Genomic DNA, 22,394 nt, shown 5'->3' on the forward strand with positions numbered 1-22,394 from the left:
AGAATCGGAAACAGGCTCCAGGCTCCGAGCCATCAGCCCAGAGCCTGACGCGGGGCTCGAACTCACGGACCGCGAGATCGTGACCTGGCTGAAGTCGGACGCTTAACCGACTGCGCCACCCAGGCGCCCCTCAGGATCTACTTTCTTAAGAGCTTTACTGTATATCATCCAGCAGTGTTAGTTACAGTCATCATGTTGTACATTACATCCCTAATACTTACTTATAACCAAAAGTGCCTCCCCACCACCCTGCCCCACCCTATAACCACAAATATTCTGATGTTTTTCTATGAGTTTGTTTAGGTTCCACATCTAAATGAGATCATACAGTATTTGTCTTTCTCAGTCTGAGTTATTTCACTCAGCATAATGCCTTCAAGGCCCATCCACACTGTGGGAAATGGTAAGATTTTCTGAGCAAACACGTTTCTAGAATTACTCCCAGGGTCTGAGAATGGAAAGTGCAGGTGAGGTGAGCTGTAGCTCAAGCTTCTTTAGTTTCATGGTTAGTGGGCTTCTGGTGGTGGTAACGGGATGGTCATGTGAAGACCAAGCAGGGCTCTGAAGGCCATTGTAAGAACTTAACTTTTCTCTTGCATTGGATGTTGGACGTTTTGAGCAGAAGAAGATGATTCTTGTGCCAGGCATATTAATGCTGCCAAAGATGTCCATGTCTTAATCCTTGGAACCTGTGAATAGGTTACCTTACATGGTAAAAGAAACTTTGGAGATGTGATTAAGGATCTTGAGATGGGATGATTGTCTTGGTTTATACCCACTGTAGGCCCACTGTTATCACAAGGGTCCTTGTAAGAGGGAGGCAGGAGAGTCAGAGAAAGAGATGTGACAGTGGAAGTTACAGGTCAGAGTGACGTGGCCCTGAGCCAAGAAATGTGAGCAGCTTCTAGAAGCTGTAAAAGGCAAGGAGCAGCTTCTCCCCAGAGCTTTTAGAAGGAGCTCAGTCCTTATGAAACATCTTGATTTTAGCCCTGTAAGCTCCATCTTCAGACTTCTGGCCTACAGAATAATGAGCTAATAAGCTAACGTGTTGTTTTAAGCAACTGAGTTTGTGGTGATTACTTAGAACAACAATAGGAAAGTAATACAATTATAAAAGGATTTCTGTAGTTGCTCTATTGAAAATAGATTACAGGGGCAGGGGTAGAAGTAGGGAGGGCCTAGGGGAGGCTATTACAGGAGTAGAAGAAGAGAGGAGGAGTGACTTGGACCAGAGTGTGGATGGGGGCAGGGTGGAGGGGGGGATTGGGGAGGAGTGTGAGAAGTGGGCAGATTTCTTTTTTGCCCAAAGTTCTGGTCCCATTGTGTCTCTTTTATAATATGTGTATCTGAATGCTTCACTCATAGGTAAATAAAGCAAAGTTCCTAATTTTTCTTTTGGCCTTGTCGCATGTGGTCCATTATTCTGTTAGAAGGGACAGTGAGCAGGAACTGGGGATGTCCTCTTGAAAAGTCCATATTTTATCTTAGGTGGCAGACTGCCTCTACTAAATTTCTTCTCTTTCCAGTAAATGAGTACAGCTCAGTTTGGATAAGGTGCTTGGCTAAACAACCTGCCATACTCCACAGTGTGTATCTAGCCGCATAAGTTCTCTTCAGACCTGCTTGGGACAGGTGGTGATGCCTTTTCACTATGCATCTGGCCTTGACTTTCTTTTTTTTCTGGTTTCCATGGTTCCTTGGGCCTCTCCTGTGCTTCCTTGCTGTGTGGGTATTCATGGGCATGTTCACCCTTTGAAGGCTGTTGCTGTCTTACTTGCTTTTCTTTCACTGTATACAGTAGAACCTTGCTCAAAGGACCTCAATAAATATTTCTGGAAGAAATCACTGTTTTGGCTCCAGCAGATTTTAATTGCCACATGGATTCAGGGATCTGAGGCACAGAAACCAGTAAGTACTAAAGAAGTCCAATTTATAGGCCCCATGCATCTCAAAGTAACAAACATAAGCCTTGCAAAACACGGCTTCCTGTTTAACCCCTGAGATACCAAACAGATAAGAGACATCTTTACATTTTCTTCTTGTGTATCTTTCTTTTCTACCTGGGGTTCTTTCCTCTCACTTGGTGACAGGTGGCTTGCTTTCCTTGGATGGCCAGAATGTGTCTCACAGGGGAAAACTAAAAACTAAATGTCCTTCAGCTTCATTTAGGCTCCTCTGATTCTTGGGGTAGATCCTGATTTTTTTTTTTTTTTTTTTTTTTTGTGTAAGGGGATGCTGTAGGAAGATACAGCTCTTTTTCATCTTTATAGAAAACATTTTGATCATGGCCCAGTCCATAAAAATGCATTTGTTTCATTTGCTATACATAATAAAATTGTAAAAGAGTGGAAATAAAAACTAACAGTTTAGCACTGGGCCCATATGGGACAGGTTGCACAGAAAGCAGTAAGTTTCAAACAACAGTTTGGGAGCATATTCTCAGCAAGGGCTGCCCAAAGGCTCCAAGGAGAAGGCAGGTAGGTTCTTGAGGTTGGCCTCCACCAGGAAGCAGAGAGAAGCCTAGAAGCAGTAGAATGGAGGAGGTCACAGGGCTGCAAGGTTAATTGGGAGGGAGTGTGTGTTTGAAGTATACTCTGCAGCAAGGCATTCACTGAGAGAGTTCTCATCTTCCTCTCCTTGACCTCTGGGTGTAGTCACATGGCCATTTGTGGTTTCCCAGCCAGCTCTGAACAGTATCATCTGCCATCTTCTTATACTCAGAATCTCTTCCAAACAGCTTTGACAAGAAAGGCAGCTCCGTGTTTGAATACTGACTGTACTGCATACTCTTGCTGGGCCTTTGTTTACCTCACTTGTAAAGTGAAATTAATACTAGCATGTACCTAGTAACATTGTTTTGAGGAATAATGAAATAATGCATGCAAAATAGTTCATAAAGTATCTAGCTTTTACCAGTGCTCAATATGTTAGCTGTTATGTTGTAATAATTGTTAAATCTCCAGTTGTGAATCTGTACTTACAGAAAGCAATGTACCATGGGCTCACATGAAGATGTATCAATTTTTACTTGTAACTTGTGTAATACAATTAATGTAATGGTGGAAGAAGAATGAATTGGTTAAATTTTTTTATATTTTTTTGTGAAGCTATAAGTAAGCCATGGGAGGAATAGAGCTTCCAATAAATCAAATTTTCCAAATATCTGGACCTGATGAGCAAGTTGGCTCAGCCAAGAGGAAAACAAACCCAAGGCCTTTTAGTATTTGTTTGAATCCCCTAACTCTGTTTCCAAGCTCTTTTGTGAGGACAAGAATAAAAAAAAAAATTGTGGGAAGATTTTTCTTTTTTTGCCTCAATTCTCTTCAGTTTGCTGTTCAAATGTCAATAAGTCCCAGCAGCCGCAGGTCACCACTGGGTTTCAATAGGAAACCCCAATTTAGGGCACATATTTTTCAATTGTATCAGAATGTGCTTTTGGAGTCAAATCAGGAAATCTTGGAGGGTGGGGAACTCTTTTCTTTAATGCTCTCCCCACTTATTGTTCTTTCCTCATGTCTTTAATGAATTGCTTTGGCTCCCAACCACACAAACCAGATTGTGAAGAATGAAAGAAAATTCAGAAAGGAAAAGCTTAAGTTATTGATTTAGCTTGAGGGCATTTTTCTGAGACTTCTGGCCCAACCCAAAAAACCAACAACAACCCCAAGCCCCAAGCGACACTCCATGTTTGGAGACATTCTTCAGCTTTTGGATTGGGACCAACCTTGTTGAGGAAGTATCAGTTCCTGTCATCAGGGTTTTGTACAGAGACCCCAATTTTTTTGTGGTGCTTCATCGTTTCATATTTTTGGGGATCTAAAGCCAATTGCCTGAAGATTGTGTCCCAAACCACATTTGGTGAAGGACAAAATGCTCTGGAGTTAATTGAAGAAAGACCATTGTGTTCACTAATCAGGAATTTGTAGTTGCTGTGATCGCTTATGGGTCAAATGGAAGCATTCTAAATCTTCCCCCTTACTCTTGGTCTTTTAACAGAGCTACTGCTTTCACTAACTAGTCTTAAATACTAATATGTTAGGCATTGTTCATAGACAAACTAAGGGGGAGAAAAAGGCTTAAATGAATGTCTTCTCCTGCCTGCTAGAAGTGGAAGTTGAATCTCTCTGTTTTTTTTTGTTTGTGTGTTTTTTTTTTAATGTTTACTTATTTTTGAAGGAGAGAGAGAGTGTGAGTGGGGAAGGGCAGAGAGAGGGAGACACAGAATCTGAAGCAGGCTTCAGGCTCTGAGCTGTCAGCACAGTCTGATGTGGGGCTCGAACCCACAAGCTGTGAGATCATGACCTGAGCCAAAGTCAGACGCTTAACTGACTGAGCCACCCAGGCACCCCAGAAGTTGAATCCTTTATAACTTAATAGAATATGAGGGAAAAGAGCCTAGGAGTTAGGTGTTGCCTCCAACAACCTGGGGAAGAATCAAGAGGCATTTGCCTGTTTTCATTAAGAATATCTGGATGTTACTTCAGATCCTCTTAAGAAATAATAATGTAAGCAACTTTAAGACTGATTAGCCAAGCTTGGATGATTTCTTTTTCTCACCTATTCACTTTTTTTTTAAATTTTTTTTTAGAAAGAAAGCAACACAAACTGGCATTATTTTTCTGAGGAACCACAGATAAGGAGAAGTCATGACTTAAAACATGCTCACACACACAGTTGGTAGAAGATCTCAGGCCTCTGGCTTAAAGATCCAAGGCACTGTTAGGAAACTCATTTTTATGCGTCCCCACAGTCTTGGTGACAAAGAACAATTTCCAGCAGGGTTGTGTTATGTCCTTCTCATCTTTTAAGCTTGTGTTTTAGTGGTCAGATAACTGGTGCATCTTTTCCTTCCAAATGGAAAGACAAGCCTATGCACATACATAAGTGGGTATAGTTTTACTATCTGAAACCTATAATCTGCCCAATCAGATAATTATTTCAGGGAGGCATGGGGTAGACTGCAGGGCAATTATTTTGAAATTGAGGTAATTGGTAAAACATTTTTGGTAAATGTTTCCTAACATTTAACTGATTTATAAATGACCACTTCACAAAGTAAATGCTGTATCCTTATTTAGTTCTCTTGGATAAGGTAACAGGAAGCAATGGCTCAAAGATAAGGATTCTATGACTGCTTCATTGATTCTTTATTTGAATGAGACAGGCATCAGATTATACTGGCCTTTATGAGTTTTGGAGAGTGAAGGCTATTTCCTTTATCTTATATGAAGTAGGACTTCACAGGTTTAATTACCTTTTTTTTTTTTTCTATACCTATGTTTCTGTATTCTGAAGTAGATTCAAAACAGGTGTCTAAGATAATTCTGCCTCTGCTAATGGCTTTTCTCTTTGCTTGCTGAAATGATGAAGGATAGCTTCCTATCTAGGCAAACGTCTTTGTTAGGCTCCTCAGCTGTCACAAAAGGATGCTACACTTTTACCAGCTTGATTTTGGGTCTTAAGAATCTGTACTCAGCTAGTAACAGCACAGTAGTTCTTCAGGTATTTTTCAAGAATTTCAGTCTGAAACGCATAGTCATTTAGCATGTAGCCAAGTGCAGTGGAGAGAAATATGTTTAGGATGATTTCTGGAGGGACATGTAGTTTATCTATTCATATAAATATCCTAAAATACATTCCTGAATTTGATCAGCTCAGTAGACACTGAGTACAGAGACCCTAGTATTTGGCCCTCTGAATTGTGTTTGGAAGGACATGCCTGCAATTGTTACAAAATACAGCTCTAAAAAACTCATTTTATGTTCTTTGTATCAAACAATGACTTCTTTATGAGGATTTGTTAGAGATATTATTGTTTGAGCCAAGAACTAATATATAATTGTACTTTTCCTGAATAACTGGTTTATTTTTACCATATAGGCAGTGAAATAAATGGAAATAGACCAGCTTTTCCTTTTTCTGTGAATTTGTGGCCCACTTAGAACAGGTATGTGGGTGATCATGTCAGTTTTATTTTCCTTCTTCACTATAGTTGATTATCATCCTTGCTTCTATATCTTCTCTCACTTGGCTTTATTTTTAATACTTAAACTATTTTCCTTTTGTACAGTCTTGAGTTATTTTGGAGATGTATTTGTACATAAACACTTGTATGTCAGAAAGTGTTCTTATTGCCCCTTCACACTTGATTATTTGGCTGGGTGTAGAATTCTAAGCTCAAACATATTTTTCCTTAAAGCCAGAAGGCATCACTCTAATGTCCTCTATCATCCTTGTTATTGATGAGAAATTTCATGTTAGTCTGATTCTTGTGTCTATAAGGGCTAGCCATTTTTTTTCCTCTTCTGAAATTTTAAAATATTTTCTATTTGTATTTGGAGCTCAAAAATTTTTGCATATCTGTCCCTCCATTTTCATTCATCCTCTTTGAAGAGTTATATCTTAGACTGGTGCAGGGAAATTTTCTTCTGCTTAGTTGATTATTTCTACTTATCCATTGTTTATGTTCTCTTCTCCTAAGTGTTCTTTGCACATCTTCCTCCTCTTTGTCATTTTACTATATATTTGAAGAGTTTTCTTCAATTTATTTTTCATTCTGTCTATCCTACTATACAGTTTCCCATTAAATAATTTTTAATTTCCAGGAACTCTTTCTTATTTTCTGCTATCTTTATTCCTATCAGCTTGTTTTTGCTTCATGGGTGCTATGTCTTCTTGAATATTTTCAAGCTACTAATTAGCATAAAAAACATTTTCCCCACCTGTTTTTAGCATTATCTCTTCCTCTTGCGTCCTTCCCTTTTGTGCTATTGATTTTTTCTCAGATGTCTGGTGACTTACGGTTGCTGGTTTGTGTTTACAAATGAAGGACTAACTAGATACATGAGGGCAGTTGTAAAACCCTTTCCCCCTGCCAGCTCTCTTCTCTAAATTGGAGGGTTGGTGATGTAGCCAGCTCCCAGGGAGGTTTTTCTGCATGTGTCAGTTTGTTCTGGCTACGATAGTAGAATACCATAGACTGAGTTGTTTACAAACAACAGAAATTTATTTATCATGGTCTGGAGGCTTGGGAAGTCCAAGATCAAGGTGCCCGTGGTTTTGGTGTCTGGTGAGAGCCTGCTTCCTGGTTCACAGATGGCTGTGTTCTTGCCATGTCCTCATAGGATGCAAGGGGCAAGGGACTCTCTGGGGCCTTGTTTATAAGATCACTAATCCCATTCATGAGGGCTCTACCCTCATAATCTAACCACCTCCCAAAGACCCTCAAATACCATCACATTAAGAATGTTTCAACATGTGACTTTTCTGGGGTCACAGGCATTCAGTCCATAGTCTGGCAAATCCCACAGCTGCCTTTGTAAGGCAGGGTTTACTAGGACCTGAGTCTCCTGTAGCTGATGTGGAGGTTCAGAGCTGCTTCTCTTAGGTCTGAACACCCACTTTTGGTTTCCTTCCCAGGCATGTTGCCTACTCTCGTTAGTGGGCAAAGTTGGAGGGTGTGAGTGAGGGGCCCACCTAGCTCAATTTTTCTTTAATGTTCTGGTGATGCTCAAAAACTAGACTGAACAGATAATTTATCTTCCAAACCAGGACACTTTTGAGAGTGAACGGTGATCCTATTAGTTACTTTGCCAAGACAATGGGCATAAACTGGGACTGTCACCCTATGTATAACACATTTTTGACCTTTGTATTTATTGACTGAATTTGGAACTTCTCTGGGGCTTCACTGGGAATTTTTAAAATTTTGAACCCCTTCTAGCCTCCACTTGTTTTCTAAAACTGTTACATTTTTATTCTTCAAAAAAGAAAAAAAAAAAGAAAAAAAAGAAGACCTATTGCTGCTATTTCAGTGAGGCCTGAGTGGGAAGAGTGGTAGAAGGACATATTTAGTTGGCTATCTTTACCTGGAAGCTCTTTGAACTGCAGTTTAACATATGCTGGCTCACTATATTTTATACATCCTTCTGTATCACTTTACACCTTTTTGGAACCACAAAAGTTCAGTGATAATGGTTATGTAGCAGTGAGCTTATCCTAGTAAATCATTCATCTCCTAGTGGGTACTTTTCTTTCAGTATTCTCACAGCTGGAAGGTTCCTGAAATGCCTATGGAATATTGGGCATTAAGTCATTGAACCTCTGAACAATGATTGGGAGTTGTTTATTGAGGATTAATTTTCAGCTTCCTCTTCTTACATGATGTGACATATTGCCAAGAGAGGTTTACATCCCCTCACCCACGGTCATAGCACATGAAAGAATGTCAGTTCTTGGCCTAGCAGAGTTAGGTTAAAGGCACAAAGCTATAGGGATGTAGAACCAAAGTTGGGATTTTGTAGAGCTTAGTGAAGGGATGGAAAATAGGATGCCAGAGTTTATTCATAAAGACTCGGTTCAGAAAGATAGTACTTAGTAGAAGTACAGAAGCAAAGATAAAGATTTAATAATAATGATTTGGAAGCCAAAAGAAGACTTCCTGGCTCTAACAAAATCTCACGGGACAAGAGCAAGAGCAAGTCCAAGTTCTCGTGAACACGGAGAAGAACGTTCAAACTTTCCTAGCGCAGAAATTACTCTTCTGGCCCCTTGGGTAAAGGGCTATTCTCAGTCTTTGGGGAGGGTGGTTACAGGGAGACACTGGACAGGAGCCAAGATTCTGGTGTTTGGAGTGACTAAAATTAGGTGCATAACTATAGAATTCTATCCCTGGATATGCTCCTTATAGTGTGAAATTTAAAAATGATGACCATCTGAATGTGTGTGAGGTCAACTAAAGGCAATTAATGTACAAATTAGCATATCTAATTTTTGACTTACAGCTAAAGTTAATATTTAACTTACAAGCAGGATGCCAGGTGGGCCAGGTTAACTTTCATCCTCCTAATAACATCCATTGTTTTCCTGTCAGCCGTTTTACCATGCCTGGGTGAAGGTAGGGATGTTTAAACAAATCATCCAGCTTTTTAAGCTTTAAGTCCCCTCACCCTCCAAAATACCATTTTGGGCTTTGATATTTTTGCTCTTCGTTAGGGAAGCAATAAGAAGGATAGGATGATGCTTTGATAGCCAGGGTTTGAAATGTTTCCTGCAGGGGATGATTGGTTAAGAGGTTGCCTCCTGGTGAATTCAGGATTTCAGAGTTACATATGTTAGGGACAAGCCCACTCAGGTGTCATCAGCTGTGGACATCAGTCCAATATTGTTATTATCAAAAACTAGGTGAGCTAGTCTTGAAAACAGGAATAGTCACAGGGAACTGACTTAATTACATAGGTAAGAAGAAAGCCATGTAGGTGGATGTCAAACAGACCTTTCACAAAAGGTAGAGAATCAGCCATAACCAAAGACAGGGTGTCATTTGTCAGAAGCAGTCTTCAGATATAAACGTAGCATCATATTTTGAGACTTGAGCCAATGGGGCTGTAGAGACAGATTCCTCTTGGACTTTGGGGAAAAAGTTGTCAGTTCTTACAAATCGTGGAACCTGGCCTAGGGAGGGTAGTGGTGATAAAATAGGTTCCTTTCTTCCTCCCCCACTTCTCTTCATTTCCCTCATCTTTGTCACCTTAATTCTACTTTCAGCTCTTCCTCTCCTTGCTTTCCCCTTGCTCTTCCTTCTCCCATCCCTAATAGATGCCTCTAAGTTACTTTCCACCCTCCAGTCTCCTTTATCTCTGTGGTTAAGTACCTTCTCCAAACTCAGACTCTTATTACTATCCCTGTAGTTTTTACCACCTGTCACTTACCCAGGTGGAGAGCTGTGGGATTAAGGGGGTCCCAGGTGAAATGGTGAAGTTACTTATCTTGAATGTTCTGCATTGACATCTGGTGTTCATTTTGCTGGTCTCCATTCCATAGCTTTCATTAGTCCATCATCACCCTTTTGTCAACTCTGAATTTAGTTAAATGGAGCAAGAACTTGCTACTTTTACTACAAAAACATGCTCTACTGGTGTTTCGGGTGCACTGTTTTTCCTTTGCCAGTGCAAATTTTAATTTCTGCACCATCATAATCTTTGAGTTTGTTGTTTTATTTTATTTTATTTTTTTATTTGTACTTGTGTTTGCATTTTTTTCCCAGAAGATATTTTGGCTACTTCCAGCAAAGGGCAAGTCTCAGTCTCCTGATGATGTGCAGTTCCTCTGAATATGACTGGGTGGTTCAGTCAGTTAAGCACCCAACTCTCATGGTTCGTGGGTCTGAGCCCTGCATTGGGCTCTGGGCTCACAACATGGAGCCTGTTTGGGATTCTCTGTCTCTCTCCCCTGATCATGCACTCTCTTTCTCTCAAAAAAAAAAATCATTTTTGCTCAGTGACCAGAAGGTCAGTGACCTCCATGGCCACTTCAGTATGGTTTTGTTTGGCTCTACAGTATTTTGTGATTTGGTAGCAAAAAAAAAAGAAAAAAAAATCTCAGTGTGGCCTTTGACTTTCAACAGCATTCTCCTTTAGGAACTACTCGGAGTTAAGAGAAAGGGTCTTTGTGGAGCTAAAGGGATGTAGAAATTGGAGACACATAATGTTTTGTTTTATGGCTGGCATCAGAATTACAATGAGACAAATTTCAGCTTTCCATTTTGGGACTTTCCAACACATGTTCCAACATTTAGGCTGGAAAAAACCAATGCCCTTCAAATTTCAAAGGAAAGAATTCTTGCAACCTTGACTACAATCAAAGTAACCTAAGTGATGTTAGTTTAATGAGTTATATGTTTCTTTGGGTCAAAAATTTAATTTCATACCTGATTTCTCCTTCTCTTTAGAAGTAGAACGGATAGTGAAAGCCAATGACCGTGAACATAATGAAAAGTTCCAGTACGCAGTGAGTAAAATATACATGGCACATGCATGCTGGGATGAGTTTTACCTTAAGAAGAGTTGGATTTATGCCTTCTCGAACTTTACAACTTCACCAAAAACTTTCTTTGTTTTGGCCCATTTTAGTTTCAAGGTGCTATATGTTTCCATGAATACAGGTTTTAGTAATGTTTATACACTTATTTTTGTCATGCCGTAAGAGTGGTTGGTATGTTCTTTGGTATAGGAAGAAGACAAAATTTCTTTCTCACGAATTGATAGTTAATTTTGGTGTCTATTTGGCCACAAGAATACATAGGGCCACTAGAATAAATAGGCCTCTGTGGTAATAGTGATAGAAGTGATGGTATTGACTGATGGGTGATGAATGGCTTATGGGGGATTTTCTCTAGCTCAGGCTCAGTGTGGAAAAGTATGTGTAGGACAAAGTTCTGAAGTCTGGAATGATTGTGTTTATCAAATGAGAAGTGGAAATGATTAGTTAAAATGTGCAGGCTTTAAGCTTGTACTGAACTACTTGAAAAAAATGTTTTTCAAGAGGATTTTTTTCACTTACGTTAGAAATATTTATTGTCTGTTAAGTCACTAGCACTGCTCTAGGAACTTTGGATACATTGATGAACAACTTCATGCATTACAAGATAGGACCTCATAAAGATCTTCTCATCTATCTATGATTCAACCTAAGTTGTTACATGGAGTCTTTTATAAGCTCTAAGAAAGATAATTGGTAGAAGTGATTTTGTAGGTGACATTTGGCTTATAAGATTGAGTGCAGCAACACCTTTCATGAAGGAAGGTCTCAATTCAAAGAGGGTTTTGATAACTATGAAGGCAGGGCGATATTTGGCATTGCTTATTTAGGCACTAGCCAGAAGACAGAGTTTTGCACAATGGATAATTTTTAGCATTTTGTTCTTATTGGTAGGTTTTTCCCATATATGGAGATGGATGCGTTGGGCTAAGCTTGGTACTATTAAATATTCAATAAAGGTAGCTAACAACTCCACTTTTCTCATGCTGTACGAATCGTGTAATTATATTTTGTTGTCCAGTGGCAGTTGTTCTACACGGAATCAGTACACTGGCTCTATGACAGAGTTCTCATTGTAAAATAATATATTTGCACCCTGATTTTATTCATCAGTCTTGTAAGTTTGGTTAACATAAGTCTGCCTTTTAGAGAAGGAATCCTTCTCAGGAGGCTGATGAACATGTTGCTTAGCCTGAGAGAATGAGGCTTTAATTCCTATTGGTGATTTAAAAAATTTTTTTTAATGTTTATTTATTTATTTATTATTATTATTTTTTAATACGAAATTTATTGTCAAATTGGTTTCCATACAACACCCAGTGCTCATCCCAACAGGTGCCCTCATCACTGCCCATCATCCACTTTCCCTCCTATTGGTGATTTATGTCACTCTCTCTGGCTTCTTGACGTCTAGTTATTTGGCACCTCTGGTCATCACCAAACTTGGCTCCATACCTTTACATCCATTCTATAGCTAGTCCTTTAACTGTAGAGGATGACTCCTGAAAGCCTTAACCATCAAACCTCAAATCAGAAGAGTAGACATGTGTATATTTTAAGACCTTGTGGACACACCTGGGTGGCTCAGTTGGTTAAGCTCTGACTTTGGCTCAGGTCATGGTCTTGTGGTTCATGAGTTTGAGCCCCATGTCGGGCTCTGTGCTGATAGCTCAGAGCTTGGAGCTGGTTTCAGATTCTCTGTCTCCCTCTCTCTACCCCTCTTCTGCTTGTGCTCTCTATCTCTCTCTCTGTCTCTGTCTCAAAAATAAATAAAAAAATTAAAAAAAACCCTTGGGGAAAACAGTAATAAGTAATCCACTGTGAAGTAATTATGCATTTCAGTATTTACTTGTTTTCCAGTGTGTAGCAAATATTTTCATTCTGTGAGTAGTAACTCTATTAGGAAAGCCATATTTTATTTGCCTTTTGTGAGATGATAGTTTTTTCTACTTACAGCTATTTTTACTTAATTTATGAAATATTTCAAACTTATGGAACAGTATAGGAAACAATGACACCTGTGTGCCCACCACCCAGATTAAATAGATGTTAACAATTTTTGCCATGATTGTTTCAGATCTTTTAAGAGTAATATCACACTAATGACACAGAGATGGTTTTCTCTTGAGCTTGCATGCTAATGAACAAAAGCACTTAGATGTGTGGCTACAGCTCTGTGTTCTCTTGGGCTTCCTAACAACAACAAAACAGTAGAACAATATTCTATGACTGTAGCGTATCAAATAAGGCAGCTCAGTCTCTGAGTTAAAACCTTCCAAGGAAAGAACAAAACTCATTAGGAGCTGGAGAAACCAAGAAGGACAAGAGTTGAGAGAGGGAAGCTGCAGAGGAGAGATGAGCACAGGTATCCCTAGTCTATCAATCACTACTGTGGCTCAGAGAGGATGAGCCAGGCCCACCTAAAATGGGCGTGGGTCCCCACTGTACACAGCTTGGTTTGGGAACTCCGAACAGGATGGCTGACCATACAGTGAACTGTGGGACCATTCTCAGCCCATCTATTCAGGTACAAATTGGGGATGATACAAGTACTTATTTCAGTTAATGTAAAGATTGAAGTAGAGTAACACACAATGACCCTATGAGCTAGTCTGTGTAGAGATGGGATCTGAATCTGATTCAGCCTGATACTCAGATTCACACAGATTCAGCCTGATATTAAGGCTTTTAAACTACTTACTATATGGAATATGTTTGTAAGAATGATGAAAGCCTGGGACTTTTTGCTCAACCTCGCTTTGAAGGATATTGCCCCAAATGGAAAAGGATTTGAAGAGACCTCTGTAGATCTTAGGGAGGAGAATGCTTATAATTGGAAAAGCAGTATTCCCACTTAAAGGCTGAAAAGGAGATGGGAATAAACAAACTATTTCTGAAAAAGAAAAAGGGAGAACTGGTGAAGTCCCACCCAAATGTAGTGTAAAGAGTGTTTTTAGGATACGATAGGCCATGGTTTGAATGCTTTCTCTCATTTGCTAACTTGTGATTTTAATTTGTTTATTTCTCTGAACATCAGTTATTTCATATGTGAAATAAGGAATTTTCCTCATAAGACTATTGTTTTTAATTAGAGTGCAAGCAGGGGAGAGGGGCAGAAGGAGGAGAGAGAAAGAAAGAATCTTAAACAGGTACCATGCTCAGTGTGGAGCCAGATATAGGGCTCCATCCCATGACCCTGGGATCATGACCTGAGCTGAAATCAAGACTAGGATGCTCAATCCACTGAGCCACCCAGGTGCCCCTCATAGGATTATTTATTAAAGATTTAATGAGATAATTTACATAAAATATTTGACAATAGTAAGACTAGCATACATGTATACATACATACATATCTCATAGTTGCCATGTACCAGGACCTGCACTAAATATTTTATATGGACTTTGTCTCAAATCTAACTTGGTGGTGGGCAAGTATTCACAATAAATTACAGATTTCCTATAAGCATTAAATAAAGTAAGATATCGATAATAACAATGCTAGGAAGATACTGAAAAATGAGCTAAAGTCGTAAAACTTTGGTAGCAAGTATCACCCCCCAAATTAGCAAATCTTTGATACTAAAGGTATAGAAGTTGCTGCTGATGCCGTAGTAGAGAAACAAATGCAGCGACAGCAAGAAGACTACAGTATAAAGATTGCGGTGGTAGAGACCCCCCACCCTGTCCCACCAAATAAGCTCTGTGTAAATGATAATTCAATGAGATATTTATTGATTACCTACTCTGTGCAAAGCATTTGGCGACTTAAGGAAATTTTCCTGACACTCTCAGCATGGATATTGACAGGTAGATACATGACCAACTGTGATAGTAATAGCAATAAAGATAGTGACAATAGTAATAGCTCACACACATAGTGCTTACCATGTGAAAAGTGTGGCTCTAAGCACTCTACTATACTAAACTTACTGAACTTAGCCACAGTTCAATGAATAAGAGCATATTTATTATCTTTTATCACCTCACTTTTGTGTGTAAAAACATTGAGGCATGGAGATCTCACTCAAGTGACTTGCTCAAGGTTGCACAGCTAGGTAGTGGCTCCCATTCTTATAGCTTGGTGTCCAGGGGCTTTGTACATTGCTGATCATCCACAAAACCCAGCCAGATGAAGTGGATCTCCATTTCCAGAACTAATAGGTGGCACAGCTGGAATTCTAATTCAGATTGGCCAGATTCCAAAGCCTATTTTTCCCATGATACCATAGTGCTCTTCTGACCAACCTGAAAAACAAACAGCACCAACGAAAGGACAAAATCTTCCAAATCCTCTCTCCTTCCCTCATATACCTATTTGTAAAATATTTATACTCTGGGGACAAAGACAGATAAAGGAGATACAAAATTTTACAAATGTGAGTCTAAGAATGACCTTAAATCTTACTCTTAGCATTTGTAAATGAGCACTTGGGAGAAAAATTTACACAAAGCTCAGATAAATGGTGTGATTTCCATAAGCACTAAGCCTGGCTGAGCAAATGTTTCTCTTTGAAGGCTGAAGGAAGATATTTCAATACCTAGAGAACCTTAATTTGTCAACAAAGCCTAAAGCTTCAAAGCACATTATAGGACATAACACAGGCTTAAAAAATGATCAAAAGTGCTTTTAAGAGCTAAAGGGTTTAGAACATTAACAAGAGACAAGGTTAATGATTCTAGGTGAAATTAATTGGTAAATTAGACATGACATTGTGAAAACTGGAAGGTAGAAAACATAAAATTACAAGAGGGATTTTGGACTGCCAAGATGTGTACAGCAAAGTAGGATTGGAGACTCTAGGGAGAGCCAGCCAAGTGCTAGAATTATTATTCTCATTAGAAAGGAGTTCAAAGTTTTCCTGGTTAATAATAGGAATGAATAATGCAAGTAAGGAAAACAGTTGTTGTATTAAAATATGTTAATGTTAAAAATGTTAGAAAACTTGGTAAAGCCAGCCAAATATCCAGACTCGTTATCCCTATTAAAAGAAGTTCAAAGTGAATAGTAGAAGTTGTGAAAACCGTTGTAGTCGTATTAATATGTGTTGATGTCAAGAAATGTCAGAAAAAGCGTTAGATTAATTATGGTTACTTTCTGATTTTGTTTAAAAATAAATGATGTTGGAAAACGTTGGTATTCCTACTGGTTCTTATTCTCTCCCTTTTCCACGTAGGCATACACCATCCTCATTCAATTCTCTGGGACTTTAACAGAATTGAGAAGGGGTATGAACTCATTTGAGTGATGCAACTGTCTTGCGTCAAACTCAGAAACTTCAGTAAAGCTGCACATTTAATATCCGAATGCCTTTTATGCACAAATGTAGACACGAAGTTTCTAAAGGATTTTTTTTTCTTGAGCTAAAATATCCTGTTTAGGAAGTGTACACAAGCTTATATAGTTGGTGAAAATGTAACCAAATCATTTTGCATGCTTATAAAGAAAGTCTTGCATCCAAAAATTGCAATTCTGATATCTTGATTTATTCCTAAAATCTTAAAATGTCTTGTTGATATCATGGTTGTTGGATGGAATTTGCTGTTGGTCTTGTGATTTTTGTGCTTAGAACAATGACATTTGGGGTTTTCCAAAGAGTGTGGCAATTTGGCTGACTCAGCAGTTAGTGCTACAGTGACATCACCAAGACTCCCTTCAAAACAGTTTCTATTTTCTTCATCCATTTATACAGGGTTTATATGTTTCTACTTCTCTTTTCTCTTAGAATAGGTGGTTGAGAGTGGAGTAGAAAAATGTGGTTGGTTCACCATTATTCTGGGTATGTGAGCTTGAATGAGGTTACTGGACCTCTGTAGACCTCAGTAAAACTTCATGTTCCTGTGTGTGTGGGTGAATTGAACGTCCACTGTCCCCTTTTTTATAGAAATAAAAATGATATTCAAAATTCAATATATACACAATGTGCCCACTCTAAGTCTAAAAACGTGTGTTTGTTGAGTTATTTACTTTTCAAAGATTTGAGGCAGTGTGCAAAAAGAATGTAAAGCTCAAAGGGATATAGGGCACCTGCGTGGCTCAGTTAAGTGTCTGACTTCAGCTCAGTCATGATCTCTGAGTTAATGAGTTCGAGCCCTGCGTTGGGCTCTGTGCTGACAGCTCAGAGCCTGGAGCCTGCTTCAGATTCTGTGTCTCCCTCTCTGCCCATCCTGACTCACACTCTGTCTGTCTGTCTCTCTCTCAAAAATAAATAAAGATTAAAACAAATTAAAAAAAAAAGCTTGAAGGGATAAACATACACAAGGAAACTGGTATGAAATGAGTAAGTCACAGATGAAAAGTATTGCCTAGGGAATTTGGTCAATGGCATTGTAATAGCATTGTATGGTGACAGATGGGAGCTTCACTGTGGTAAGCATCGCATAATGTACAGACTTGCCAAATCACTGTGCTGTACTCCTGAAGCTAATGTAACATGGTGTGTCAACTATACTTCAATTTAAAAAAATGAGGAAAAAGACGAGCAGGCTATTTTTAGTGGGCCCCAAAGTGCATGCTACAGGCCTTATCTGCTTAGAATGGCAATGTGTTGCCTGCTACGGGGTTTGCTAAAACAGGGGTTATATATTCTGTTTTCTACCTGAGCATATACGATCTACTCAAGAAGAGAAGACTAACCCATGAGAACAAACTTGATAACAGGTAATAAGGAAAAGATAATGCTAAATCCTAATTGTGCGATATGGCTTGTGAGTTTTTGAGGAAGTCTTGTCAGAGGAAATGGGAAGTGATATGAGCCTTGTTTGTTTGTTGTTTTACCACCTATATTAAGAAGGGGGGGAAATGGGCAAAGTCCTGTAGTTAGACCCAATTGGGCATGAGGGGTGTGTCATAGGAAATTAACATTCAGGTAGGTGAGATAAGATTGTTTAAGAAAACTTGAATATGAGGTAACAGGCTCCCAGGAGCTAAGGAGTCACAAAGTGAAAAGGGATTTTCTTTGCCTTCCAGATAAAATAGAGTAGGTATCCAAATGGAGATGCCCAGGTGATACAGAATGTAACTGGGTGGGCTTATAACTGTAGAGTAGGGATATTAGTTGGAAGAAGATGCTTCGAGCTAGGAGAAAAATAGAACTTGTTGAGGAGTGATGGCTGACTTGTGGGGTGTGGAGGGAGAAACCCACATTTAGTTAGAAAAGGGAAAGGGGGGAGCCCAAGAAGGAGTAGGAGCAGCAAAGATTGAGGAGAACAAAGAGAGGACAGTGAGATGAAAGCCAGGGGAAAAGGAGCCTCTCAGGAAAGGGGGGGGGGGTAGGGTTGCGTAACCATTCTAATGCTAGGTGCTCATCAGGTTAACAGCTAAGGAAAAACATCTTTATTTTATTTTTAAAAAGATCTTTAATTTGAGTGTAGTTGCCACACAATGTTAAATTAGTTTCAGGCATACAGCATAGTGATTTGACAGATCTATATGCTATACTATGTTGACCACAACATATCTGTTCACCATACAGTGCTCATCACAATACTACTGACTGTATTCCCTGTGCTGTACCTTTTATTCCTGTGACTTAATCATTCCATAACTGGAAGCCTGTACTTCACTCCCCTTCATCCATTTTGCCCATCTTCCCCCTGCCTCCCCTGCAACCATCACTTTGTTCTCCATAGGTCTAATTCTCCTTTGGGTTTGTTCATTTATTTCATTTGTTTTGTTTTTTAGATTACGTATATGAGTGAGATCATATGGTATTTGTCTTTCTCAGTTGAACTTACTTAGAACGATACCTTCTAGGTCCCTCCATGTTGTAAATGGCAAGATCCTTTATATGGCTGTGTGATATTCAATTGTATATATATCATATCTTCCTTATCTATGTGTCCATAAACAGGCTGCTTCCATACCTTAGCTATTGTAAATAATGCTGCAGTAAACATAGGGGCACATACAGATTTTTGAATTTGTATTTTCATATTCTTTGGGTAAATACCTAGTAGTGAAATTATTGGGTCATATGGCATTTCTGTTTTTAATTTTTTGAGGAACCTCCATATAGTAAGAAAAACATCTTTAAATCAGAAGGGAGCAATTGGAGGACCTGAAGAAAATACCTTTATTATTATTTTTTTAAAGATAATATTTGAGAGTCAGAGGCAGGAAAAAAATGCAAAAGTAGGGAGCATGGTATAGCCCACCGTTAAGAACTTGCAACAAAAAGGAAGGAAATAGTATATAAGCTTTCAGGCTTAGTGAAATTAAGTACATTTTTGAATCAATCTCACATATTTTGGCTATCCAAATGCATGGGAAGGTAAAACTCTAAATATTTTTTTAGGGAGAGGGGAGACTCTTAAAATATCAATATGTTGAGACACATCTGAGTCCTGCTTTAATCTTCAGCCTGATGAGAAATTTGGGTTTCTCTTTCTTTTCTTCATGAGCAGCATAGCAGCAGCACCGATATGCTGTAGATCGTCACCAATAGGCCTGATTATTAGAGCAATTTATGCACCAACCAAAGAGTACAGATGATGACAAGCAGTGTGACAAGTTGGAATTAGTTGTGGAAAGTGCCAGTAACTTGCATTTGTTATGGGTTTCTCGTTGTTGGTTGTTGTGTTTTGTATTAGGGCATTCCCATAGCAACAGTGGCTTTTTAGCAAACATTGCAAATGTCTTCTATTTTGTGTGCTGTTAATACGTGTAAATTATTCTATGTTCTATATGACAGAAGTGTTTCCTTTATAAATAATTTATGTGGAGGATAAAAAGTAATTTTTGGGCTTTACTTCATTTTCTTTCTGGATTTAAGAGTTTAAAAGTATAAACATTTTATCTCTTTGACATCTGATTTATTTAAATAGTCTTATTCTTTGGCTAAGCATTTGTCTGATTCCTTGTTTCTTTTATTTGGTTGGTCTGTTTTAATCTTTTGTTTTAGACTCTGAATTCGTATTTCTCAATGTTCTAAAATGGCGCATTAAGGTAGTTAAAGAATCCAGTTAAACTCTACAACTCTGAAGTGTTTGTTATGTACCTGTTGCATGTTTGAGATAATTTTAGTGTCTTCATAAACTTGTTCCGTTTCATCTGTGTGTGAAGTAAACTTCAAGTAAAGCCACACAGATTTTTTTTTTAATTTTAATTTCTTCATTGCAGTGACATGAAATTGAAAAGGTTCCAAGCAATGTGTAATTGCAGTTAGAAGAATTAAAATAAGCTAATTTTGGTGTTAGAATCTTAGAGCTCCACTGTTGCCTGGCTATTGCCAGGCAAAGAAATGAAAAGATGGAGCAGGAAGAGAAGTAACTTCCTGTGTGGAGTGAGCAACACAAATGCAGTTTCCTTTGTTGGCAAATGGTTTATGAAACTAATCCATAAATCAATCATGTGGATAAAATTTGGCAAGAGTAGTAACAGTTGAGAAGTTAACGGAAAAACCACCAACCCCAACGGTTTCAAAGTGATTTTTATCTTGTTTTGTAGTTTTCTTTACTGGACCAAATAGTTTGGTTCTGTGAATCATACTATGAAAAGATGGCAATTACCATATTTTACATTTTATAGCTGGAAAATTAATCATTTGTATTAATGTTTCAAATTCATGTCCACAATTATGAAACCAGTGGTCAGATTACTGTTGTATTTTGAATCTGGCTTTTTCTGCAGTTTCTTACAAAGGTAAGCTATTTAAGCATGAATGTCAAACTTGAAAATATATGAAATATGATGCTAGGAGTTGGTTAGGAGCTATATATGTATGTGTGTAACTGTATGTGTGTTGCATGAATGTGTGCATGTAAGTAAGGTTTTAGTTGTAACTATGTGTGTGCATCTTTGGAAGAATGTTCTGTCTTGACTAGAGAAAGCCTGTTCTTTGAGGAATTGAGCAGAGGACAGCAATCAGATTCCTATATACAGATCAGTGGTATAAACCTCTGGCTGTTGGTATACCTGTCTTGACTTCTCTAGAAGCCCTAAGTGTTCTGGGTTTCATTCATGCTCCTTGGTTGTCAAGCTTGCTGTGAAACAAGGTCATGTCATTATGGCTGTGGCTATCCAGGTGCATTTTGGATAGGTTGTGGATGGTGACATACAGGGAAGAAAAGTTGTTTTATACAAATGATAAAACATGACTCACTTTTCAGGTACTGTAAGGAAGTTGGCTTAAGTGCATTAGAGAGTCTCAATTATGGAGTTATCCTTTAAAGTTTTCCCATTCACTTCTGTCTCCAGAATTCTCACTGACTGCATATCTAGTCTTTATATCACTCTACAAAAGGGGAACTCACCACCTCTCTTCAGTGGGGAAGGGTGTGGAGTGTGGGGGGCCCACCTGGCTTAATTTTTCTTTAATTATTCTGATAATCCTCCAAAACTAGGGAGAATAGATAATTTCTGTTCCAAACCAGGGCACTTGTGAGAATGAAAGGGGATCCTATTAGTTATTTTGCCAAGACAGTGGGCATAAACCGGGACTGTCACTCTATCTATAACACATTTTCAACCTTTGTATTTAATGACTGAATTTGGAACTTCTCTGGTGCTCTGTTTTTGGATAGTTTTGATCATTAAACAGTTTTTCCTTCACTTGAGCCAAATTGATTTTCTCTTGCTTTATTATCTATTGGTTTATCTTCTGAGGCCAAAAGAGAGCCAACATGTCTTCTGGTTCACATGACAAACCTGATAATGTTTTTAAAATTCTAAACCTGGGTTCATTGAGTAGACTTATCTCCAGGACAGTCATCTGCAGTTTCCTCTTTTTTTTCTCCCAAAGATCTTCAGCTTTTCTATAATCCCTTAATGTGGGTTGTTCCGAAGTCAAACACCATATTCTAGAAGTTATTTGAGTAGCTCGAAGTAGGAGAAGAATTATTAATGCATCTAAGATTGCACTGGCTTTTTGGTGATGATTAACTTATCTTAATCTCATACTAATCTCATTTTCATCATTAATGGCAAAGACTGTCACATTTCTCTCTTTATCTTGCTTGTCATGGAATTTGGCACACAACAGATAGGATTTCCTCTGTCATAAACTATTCCTTTGGTTATTGTGTCATATGCAGACTTAGGAGCATGTCTTCTACATCTTCACTGATGTCTAATCGAATGGGCCAATTGAATCAGGAACTCTGGAAGTAGAGTCCAAGCATTAGTATATTTTTTTAAGCTTTCCAGGTAATTCTAATGAGCCAACAGGATTGAGAATCACTGTTATAAGTAAGTAATAAAAATATTGAGTATAACACATTTGAGACAGAACCATGTACCTTATCACTGGATACTTCCCTGTAGTTGCCATTGGACCATTAATCATTATGAATTGCTGACTTAACGAGTTTCCAGTTTCTATAATTAACTGTCCTTACCACCAACCTAATTTCTAGGCAGATTATTGCTTTCTATCTTAATAAGCAGAAAACTTTTTTTTTTTTAAAGCTGTTACAGTGCTGGTTTAAATGGCTTCTATATGGAAGCAGAAGGATGGAATAAATAATTGAACTTTAAAGATTCCTTACCAAGTTGTGTTTCTATGATTCTTGCAAACCACTTAGTTCCATGTTGTGATATTTTAAATACTCTTGTAGACCAAATGCCACAAAAACGC

The 22,394-nt window shown here is 38.5% G+C and overlaps 1 protein-coding gene across 15 annotated transcripts in view; it reads left to right on the plus strand.

The window, feature by feature from the left end:
* Positions 1-22,394, plus strand: part of ATP8B4 (ATPase phospholipid transporting 8B4 (putative)) — a 257,258-nt gene that overhangs the window by 40,287 nt on the left and 194,577 nt on the right. For 14 of the 15 annotated variants that reach the window (XR_009264158.1, XR_009264157.1, XM_058737764.1 and 11 more), the window contains exon 3: positions 10,730-10,788. The exons of the other annotated variant lie outside the window; for it this stretch is intronic. Coding sequence is in view for 12 of the 14 variants with exons in the window: in XM_058737764.1 (XP_058593747.1) it covers positions 10,730-10,788 (59 nt within the window). In the remaining 2 variants the exon portion in view is untranslated. The remainder of the gene's footprint in view (positions 1-10,729; positions 10,789-22,394) is intronic. 15 annotated transcript variants of the gene reach the window in all.

This window comes from Neofelis nebulosa, chromosome 7 (genome assembly GCF_028018385.1).
Source record: "Neofelis nebulosa isolate mNeoNeb1 chromosome 7, mNeoNeb1.pri, whole genome shotgun sequence".
NCBI lineage: Eukaryota > Metazoa > Chordata > Mammalia > Carnivora > Felidae > Neofelis > Neofelis nebulosa.